Here is a 10,238-nt window from a genome sequence, read left to right as displayed (position 1 = left end):
ACTAACCAAAAATTAAAAGTATATTTTGGTCATCGGTCATTCTATTAGATTTTTTTTTCCAAAATTATATTTTGGCTTTCTGAAAACTCTTATTTTTAATTTAAAATTTATATTATTTAGTCTCCTTATTTTAAAATAATTTATTTTTAAAAAATATATTAAATATTTTTAATTATTTTAAAAAATTTATTAATTATTTATTCCATTAATTTTAACTATTAAATATTTTATTATTTAATATTTACGACTTGAAAAAGCTCATTAATTATTTACTTAATTTTATGAAAAATCTTTTAATTAATCTCCTTATGTCAAGGTTATTTAGACCTTTTATTCAATAATTATCAGTTATAATTAATAGAATGGCTAATTAAAAAATTTTTTAAAATGTTAAAAATATTTTAATATATTTTTTAAAATTAAAAAATTAATTAATGAATTTTTTTAAGATATAGATATTAAATAATAAATTTTTTATTTAATTAAGTATATAAATTTTTAATTGGTATAATCATATTTAATTATTATAAATAATTAAATATTAAAAAATATTTTCCTACTATATAATTAATATATGTACAACTTTATATTAATATTATATAAATTATCATAAAAAATAAAACTTTTTACATCCTTACTTAGATGCACATTTATAAAGAAGTTGCGCCATGGTAAATTTTTATCATTTCCTATAAATCCATCATAAGATATGGGCCTGTGGTCCTGCCTAATTTCCTGTCTCATCAAGCAGCAGGTCTTCCTGCTGGTCTTTGCTGCCATCTTCAGAGAAGACATTAAATTTAAAACCCATCAATCTCTGGCTTCTTCAATCCATTCTATGTTCTTGAAACTTCTGTAAAACTACTCTAATTCTCTCTGATTTCTCCAAATCTGAAACATGTGCTCTGAATCAGATCAACTTCACATCCTTCTCTTCCCTCTAATGGCACAAGGCCATATGCTTCCCCTTTTAGATATCGCCAAGCTCTTTGCTGCAAGAGGGGTTAAAGCCACCATCATCACCACCCCAGTAAACGCAACTCGTTTAACTAAATCAATACAAACATCTCAAGATTTGTCCACCCAAATCAACCTCAAGATCATTAAATTTCCCAGCCAAGAAGCTGGATTACCAGAAGGTCTCGAAAATCTTGATATGGTTTCTGATCAACAGATTCACAGCAAGTTCTTTGAAGCTTTATCTTTGCTTCAAGAACCTCTGGAGAAAGCCATAGAAGAGTTGTGTCCACATGGTCTCGTTTCAGACATATTCTTTCCTTGGACAACTGATGTAGCTTCCAAGTATGGAATTCCGAGGATAATCTTCCATGGTACTAGCTTCATTAACATGTGTTGCATGGCGAATATTGAACAACATCAACCTCACAAGACAGTATCTTCTGATACTGAGCCTTTTATCTTGCCTGGGTTGCCTGACTCGCTCAAGTTCACAAAATTACAGCTACCAGATAGGTATAGACTACAGAGTCCACCTTTTATGGAAAGGTTGCTAGGCAGTGCCAAAGAAGTAGAGAAAAGAAGCTATGGGGTGATAGTTAACAGTTTTTATGAACTGGAATCTGGATATGCTGATTATTACAGAAAAGTTTTGGGGAGGAAAGCTTGGCATATAGGACCAGTTTCTCTTTGCAACAGGAATCTTGAAGAAAAGGCTCATAGAGGAAGGGAAGCAAGCATAAGCAAACATGAGTGTCTGAAATGGCTTGATGCGAAGAAACCCAATTCTGTTCTTAACGTATGCTTTGGTACGGTTACAAAGTTTTCTGACTCCCAGCTACATGAGATTGCAATAGGGCTTGAAGCTTCAAAGCAAAATTTCATCTGGGTTGTTAGGAAAGACAAGAACGAAGAAGAATCTGAAGAGAAATGGTTGCCTGAGGGGTATGAGAAAAGAATGGAAGGAAAGGGACTAATTATAAGGGGATGGGCACCCCAAATTTTGATTCTTGATCATGAAGCTATTGGTGGGTTTATTACTCACTGTGGGTGGAACTCTACTTTAGAAGGTGTGAGTGCCGGATTACCAATGGTAACCTGGCCCATTTTTGCTGATCAGTTCTTCAATGAGAAATTGATTACTGATGTTTTGAAGATTGGAGTTAGTGTAGGTGCTCAAAAATGGATTAGACTGGTAGGAGATTACGTGAGCAGTGAAAAGATAGAGAAGGCAGTGAAGGAGATTATGGTGGGTGAGAAAGCAGTGGAAATGGGGATCAGAGCAAAGAAGATCGGAGAAATAGCAAAAAGGGCCATTGAAGAAGGAGGCTCATCATACAATGATCTGGGAGTTTTGATTGAAGAATTGAAGGCTCGACGTGCTTAAGGCCTGCAACAATTACTATGAGCAATACATGCCTAGCGCTGTTAATTTTACAAGTATTTCCTGTTTTATGTATTAAAGCCGTTTCAGGTTTAGCTTGCTGTAATTAATGTATGTTTTCTCTTGGAAATTTTTAATTCCATCCACTGATCACCATCTAATCTTATTTCTCTTTTCCTTAAAGTGTGTCAGAAGTTCTAAGAAGAAGAGAAAGTAGTAGTGGTTGGAAGTTGGAACCAATTACAAGAAGCAAAAGATCTTGAATTAGTGGACCCTTCAGTTCTGAGTAGATTACAATTTGAGATAGAAATAGTATCCCTTACGAATATGCCAAACAATACATTTTTTTTCTTTCCAATAAAGAGTACATAAGATAAGAGAGGCCTCCCCTTTTTCTTGGTTCATTAAACATTGATAAAGGGTCCTCAACTTCCTGCTCCTCCCGTCTTTCTATTTTCTTTTTATTTTCTTTTTGTAATTTTTGATAAAAAAAGTTTTATCTCTAAAATTTTTAAATCTAATATGAGTGTCCGAGAATTTTCACTTATAGCATTTTCGATAGATTTTTTATTCATTTTTTTTTTATTTTACAGATGCTTTTTTAGATGACATCAAAAAACAGACTATTAATGAAAGATGTTGACATCAAAAAACAGATTATTAATGACAGAAGTTGACAAAAACTTCTATTTAAAAATTCTTATTTACATGATTTATCATTTCATCACAAACATTAGCAACCAATTTTATTTGTTGCTAAATCCATAAAAAATTAAAATTTATACTCCATCGCTAATCTATCAAAAATAAATAACGATAGAAAATAACCGTTGAAAATCCATCAAAAATCTAGAAATTTCAATCTATTTATCCACGTAAAAATACATACTGACTTTTAAAATTATCATCAATAACACTCAAATAAACTCACTAATTTCAATCTATTTATTCACATAAAAAATATTGGCCTGTAAAATTATCACTGATGACACTCAAATAAACTCGCTAAATATAAAAAAATATATAATAGATATTTTATTAATTATACACGATTAATAATAATATAATAAATAAAAAATAATACTCTAACAATAAATATTTAAAAATTAACTTAATTTACCACATTATCATTTCACATCAATAATTATTCATCAATTTAATAAATTTTACACCCATTCAAAATTAGTTTAAAATTTTTTAAACTAATTCAATTCTAATTAAATAAAGTTAAACTCTAATTATATAATAATTTAACAAATCAAATACACTAATCAATTTATATAACCCAATAATAATTAATAACTCCAACAATAATTATCTATCAATTTAATAAAATTTATACTCATTCAAAATTAATTTAACAATTTATATACTAATTTAATTTTAATTAAATAAAATTAAACTCTAATTATACAATAATATAATAAATCATTAACACTTATCAATTTCACAAATCCAATACTAATTAACAACTCCAACAATAATTATTCATCAATTTAATAAATTTTACCCTCATTCAAAATCAAATTAACAATTCATATTTTAATTCAATTTTAATTAAATATAATTAAAATTTAATTATACAATAATTTAACAAATCATCAATACTTATCAAATTTTAACAATTTCTACACTAATTCAACTATAATTTAACAAATTCAACTTTAATTATACACTAATTTAACAAATCAAACACGGCCAATAATTTAACAAATTCAATATTAATTAACAATTTCAACACTCAACACTAATTGTCTATCAATTTAATTAATTTTCACTCATTCAACATCAATTTAATAATTCATACACTAATTTAATTCTAATTAAACAATTTCAAATCTAATTATACATCAATTTTTTATTCAAAAAAAAAATTATACATCAATTTAACAAATTCAACACTAATTACCCATTGATTTAATAAATCCAATATTACTTATCTATCAATTCAATAAATTTCATATTAATATGATAAAAAATTTAAAAATAATAAACATAAATCTTGATAAACAATATTTTTTCATAAGTCATCCATAAAAAATACTTATAACTTTAATTTATTGTAAAATTAAAAACTAACTTTAATCCTTTTGATTCAATTCAAAAGTGAGAGAGGCACCGGAAATTAAGAGGCAGTGGCGGCAACAGGCGAAGAGGAGTGGAGTGTCGCGAAGAGGGGAGGAGCGTCGTGAAGAAGATTAATGTGGCATCAATGTCCCGTCGCGGAGAAGAATGTGGCATCGAGAAGGAGTGTCGCATCGTGAGTGGTGGCAGCGTCGCAAGGAGTGGCAACATTGCATCGCAAGGGTTAGCAACGTCGTGTCAAGAGGGGTGGCAGTGTCGGCATCGTCGCATGAGCTATCGAAAGCTTCAACATTTATAGCGTGGGAGAGGTGAAGACAGCAGAAATCGTGTGGGAGAGGTGTGATGACCGGGTCTTTTGAAGAGAAAGAGATGGTAGGTTTTTTTTATCCTTTTAACATTTTTTACGGATTAAACTTCATCACTAATTTTTTAAAAATCTGTTTCTAATCCATTGAAAATATGTAATTACAATATCCCTTGTAAATCCGTTGCTGATGTCTTCGTTAATTTTTTTTTTTTTTTACGAAAGCAAAATCCATTATTAAATCCATCGTTGATAGTTTATATTTTTGTAGTCCACATCATGGGACTCGTTCAATGGAGCAAAAGGAAAATCATCATTACTATGTGAAATTAATTTTCTTTGAAAAGGGTCAGCAACACTAAATAATTTTGAGCCATTCGAGTCAAGGAAACTAATTCTTAATAACATTACTCGAGCTGGAAATGCATATTCCTGCACATAATTATTCATGCCCTTTCATCAGGGATTTCCAACCAACTTGTTAATAAGTTGTAATAAGTGTTAGTTTGTTCAGAGATGAGTGAATACTGCTTGGAGTGTTTCTTAGACTGCACCATAAAACAATGGAGGGTTAACATCAGTTTAAAGAGGAAATATGAAGCCCAACATGATCATGTTTTGAGTGAAGTGCTTCCTTCAAATCCAAGTCCTTGGTTTCACTTGTGCTAGCTTGTTGAGACAAACTTCAAAGTAAAAGTTTCTATTGGAAGTCCAAGCTAAATTAATAGGATTAGGAATTCAAAATTAAATGGAGAGATTATTATTATTAAAATTATGTTTAAAAAATATTAAGTAAAATTTTTATTAAGAAAGAAATAATAAAAGAAAAAGAAATAGTCTTTTATGTCCCTAGCAACAAATTTGCTAGAGTTTGGAAGATAGTCCAAAATGGAAGTCCTATAAGACAAGTGTTTAGTGGCCAATAGGAGGTGGAAAACTTAAGACCACATGTTTATTTACTAAACTATAAATTGTTGGAAAGAATCCTCTGTCATGATTGTAAATCAGTCAGTGATCAAATCTTACCATATTTAGCATAGCACGATTCTAGGACATAATTGAGGGCTCAATCAAAGGTCTAATTGTTCATATCATGTACTATATAAACTCTGTAACTTACTACACAAGAGGTAAGAAAATAAAAACAGTTTTCTTCCTATAATCTCAAGATGGTATCAGAGCAGGTTTCGGTCTAAAAATATAGCCATCCTGCAATAATCCTTTACCAGATACCCTTCCCAACTTCTTTCTCTCACCGAAACAACAATGGCCGACCTCCCCAGCCCGGTTGACCAATCCCAGGCAATAATTGATCCAATAGCAGACCTGTCACAAAAACTATTCCAGTTAAGTCAGAATAGCCAAGATGGAAATCAGAAATCAGTGAACCAATTCACTCTTAATTCAGCAAAGATGATGGAGATGTTTATCACGGCACTACAAGGAGCCGCGAAAGGAGGAGGCACGGGTGTCCCTTATGATCGGAAAGGAGGTATTTTAGGGTTAGAAAGGAGGGCAAATGACCTTTCTACCCCTGTCTCTTTAAATAAATCTAAATGTGCCTCTGCTTGTTTTAATTCTAACAAGGTACAAAATACTAGTGGGTGGATATTTGATTCAGGAGCCACAGACACTATGACTAATGATTCTTCAGATTTTGTTGTGTCAGCCCCACCCTCAACATCCAATATTCTAAACGCTACCGGTGGCTCTTTTCCGGTCATCGGTGGTGGTACCGTTTCTATAACCCCCACTTTAAATGTCTCCAACAGCCTCTATGTACCTTCCTTATCTTGCAAATTACTCTCTGTCAGTCAGATCACCAAACAGTTAAATTGCAGAGTACTCATGTATCCTCATTTTTGTGTTTTGCAGGATATTCATACGGGCACGGTACTGGGCCGTGGTACTGAGAAAGATGGACTGTACTATGTGGAGGAGATCTCAAGTACTGGGTCAGCTCATTTAGCTCAAGGGTCCTCAACCCGACAGTTATGGCTATGGCACCGGCGCTACGGCCATCCCTCAAGTGATTATCTTCGTACTTTGTTTCCTGAGTTTAAATCCATTGACATTCCAGTTTGTTCTTCATGCGTGCTTGCTAAGAGTCATAAGAGTACTTATCATATATCCACAAATAAATCTGATACTCCCTTCTCAATAATACACTCTGATGTATGGGGGCCTACCCCGGAAACTGTCTCCCCTGATTATAGATACTTTGTGACTTTTATTGATGATTGCACTCGTGTTACTTGGGTTTACCTGTTAAGACAAAAAAGTGAAGTGGCTGAGAAATTCTGTGATTTTTTCGGCATGATTAAAACCCAATTTCACAAGACCATTCAAGTCCTCCGATCTGACAATGGGGGGGAATTTGTCAATAACCATCTCCAAACCTTTTTCCGGGATAATGGGATCCTTCACCAAACTGCTTGTCCTTATACACCACAGCAAAATGGGGTTGCTGAAAGGAAAAATCGACATATCCTTGAGACTGCCCGAGCCCTAATGTTTGAAGCCCAAGTTCCTCCTAAGTTTTGGTCTGAAGCAGTTGCCACATCCATTTACCTCATCAATCGACTTCCGTCTCGCGTCCTTAATTTCCAATCTCCCTTGCATACCTTGTCCTCTCATCACACCATCCCTTCCCTTCTCAATCTTCCACCTAAAATCTTTGGCTGTACAGTTTATGTTCACATTCCTAAAACACACCGCACTAAACTTGAACCATGTGCTCTTAAGTGTGTTTTCTTTGGTTATGGTGTCCATAAAAAGGGCTATCGGTGTTTTGACCCAATCTCTAAACGGCTCTTCACTACCATGGACTGCACTTTTCTGGAAGAGGAATATTTTTTTCCTTCGCCAACTAGCAGTGAGGGGGAGACAACGGCACAATCACCACCACTGCCAAATTGGCTTAGTCAGGAGGGGCCAGAACTTGATCATTCTTCTCTTCCTGAGTCTACACCAGAACTGGGAGACACTGACCATCTAGTACAGTCCTCGGTCTCAACGTCACAACCAAAACCTGACACCGTAGAATATCCTGAGGAACACACAACTGAGGTATGTGAATCTGAACTTTCCCCTGGTTCTAATAACCTTACTACTGAACCCATTTCCCTTGAGGTTTCTGAAACAGGCCAATATGTCCTACCCCCTCGGAATAATAGAGGAATTCCACCCAGGAGATATGATCCAGAATTCGAGGCAGCCAGGTCTAGATACCCTGTGGCAAATGTTACCAGAGGAGAAAGACTATCACCTCAGTTGGTCAACCTACAGAAAAACATTTGCTCAGAATGGATACCAAAGGATGCCACAGAGGCCCAGAAGGACAAAAGATGGGTTGAGGCGATGGAGACCGAGATGGATGCCCTGGAGAAAAACAAGACCTGGAAAAAATGCTGGCTACCCAAGGGAAAACGACCAGTGGGATGCAAATGGGTGTTTACCATAAAGTATAAGTCAGACGGAACGGTGGACAGATATAAAGCTAGACTTGTAGCAAAAGGATATACTCAGACTTATGGAGTTGACTATTCTGAAACGTTCTCTCCAGTAGCAAAAATTGATACAATACGGGTCCTATTCTCTCTAGCTGCAAACCTAGACTGGCCACTTCACCAATTTGATGTGAAAAATGCTTTCTTACATGGTGATCTGGAGGAGGAAGTATACATGGATGCTCCACCAGGGTTCATGAGTGGGTATAGAAGGGGAGAAGTGTGTCGATTGAGGCGAGCCTTGTATGGGTTGAAACAGTCACCCAGAGCATGGTTTGGGAGATTTACTCAAGCAATGAAGAAAAATGGATATCGACAGAGTAACTCCGATCACACTCTATTCTTGAAGAGGCAAGGAAGGAAGATCACGTGTTTGATTATATACGTGGATGACATGATTATAACTGGAGATGATGTGGACGAAATCAAACAATTGAGGGACAACTTATTCCAAGAATTTGAGATGAAAGACCTGGGGATGCTAAAATATTTTCTTGGAATCGAAGTTCTTAGATCAAACCAGGGAATTCTAATATCACAGAGAAAGTACATTCTTGATCTGTTAACTGAAACAGGAATGATAGATTGCAAACCAGTCGATACTCCGGTAATGGTCAATCACGAGTTGAGCAAGGACTCAAAAGAAGGACCCACAGACAGGGGGAGGTACCAGAGACTGGTAGGAAAACTGATTTATTTATCACACACCAGACCAGACGTGGCATATGCTGTGAGTTTGGTAAGTCAGTTCATGCATGATCCAAAACAAGACCATATGGAGGCAGCATTAAGAATCGTTCGATATCTGAAAGGAACAGCTGGGATGGGCATGTTGTTCAAAAAGAATGGTCATTTCAGTATCAGTGGATATACAGACGCAAGTTGGGCAGGAGATCTCTCTGACAGACGATCTACTTCAGGATACTTTACCTTTGTCGGAGGAAATTTGGTAACGTGGAAAAGTAAGAAACAGAAGGTGGTGGCACTATCAAGTGCTGAAGCAGAATTCAGGGGAATAGCAAAAGGACTGGCAGAACTCCTATGGATAAGAAAGTTGATGTTTGAGCTTGGATTTCCATCAAAGGATGCAGCTGAACTCCGTTGTGACAACAAGGCGGCAATAAGCATTTCTGAAAATCCAGTTCAGCATGATCGAACAAAACATGTTGAAATAGACCGACATTTCATCAAAGAAAAGTTGGACAGTGGTCTGATATCTTTACCGTTTGTTCGATCAGAGGATCAATGGGCGGACATCCTAACCAAAACAGTAGCTGGACGAATATTCCATGAGGTTTTGGGCAAGTTGGGTATGCTAGATCCACATGAACCAACTTGAGGGGGAGTGTTGGAAAGAATCCTCTGCCATGATTGTAAATCAATCAGTTGTTGGAAAGAATCCTCTGTCATGATTGTAAATCAGTCAGTGATCAAATCTTACCATATTTAGCATAGCACGATTCTAGGATATAATTGAGGGCTCAATCAAAGGTCTAATTGTTCATATCATGTACTATATAAACTCTGTAACTTACTACACAAGAGGTAAGAAAATAAAAACAGTTTTCTTCCTATAATCTCAAGATAAATTAGTTAGAATTTGTAGTTAAAGGTAGTACCACGTTGGGGCGCTGTGATTATTAAGGTAAAAAAATAAAATTTATTTTTAATTATGCAGTAAAAATTTAAAATGTTCAAATTTATCTTTTGATGTAAATTTATATTTAAATTATTATTAAAAAATTAAATAAATCTAAATAAGGTTAAATTGAATGAAAAATCTTAATAAGTGATGGTTTTATTTAATATTTTAATAATAGTTTAATAATAATATGAATTTGAATAAACAAATAAAATTTGATATTTTTAATTTCTATTACATAGTTCAGGAATAAAAATAGTTTTTTAGCCTATCTGTTGATGATAGTGAATTACAAAATCAAAATTAATTTAGATTTTGTAATTATTTTCCCCTAATTAATATATTTATTATAGAGTG

The 10,238-nt window shown here is 34.2% G+C and overlaps 1 protein-coding gene across 1 annotated transcript; it reads left to right on the top strand.

Moving 5' to 3' along the window:
* The first annotated feature begins 707 nt into the window (after positions 1-707).
* On the top strand, positions 708-2,520 carry LOC110624123 (scopoletin glucosyltransferase). The gene has a single exon (XM_021769227.2). The coding sequence runs from the start codon at positions 899-901 to the stop codon at positions 2,342-2,344; it is 1,446 nt and encodes a 481-aa protein (XP_021624919.1). The 5' UTR covers positions 708-898; the 3' UTR covers positions 2,345-2,520.
* The last annotated feature ends 7,718 nt before the right edge of the window (positions 2,521-10,238 follow it).

The sequence above is a fragment of the Manihot esculenta genome, chromosome 10 (genome assembly GCF_001659605.2).
Source record: "Manihot esculenta cultivar AM560-2 chromosome 10, M.esculenta_v8, whole genome shotgun sequence".
In the NCBI taxonomy this organism is placed as follows: domain Eukaryota; kingdom Viridiplantae; phylum Streptophyta; class Magnoliopsida; order Malpighiales; family Euphorbiaceae; genus Manihot; species Manihot esculenta.
This window is presented reverse-complemented; position numbering and strand designations above follow the sequence as displayed.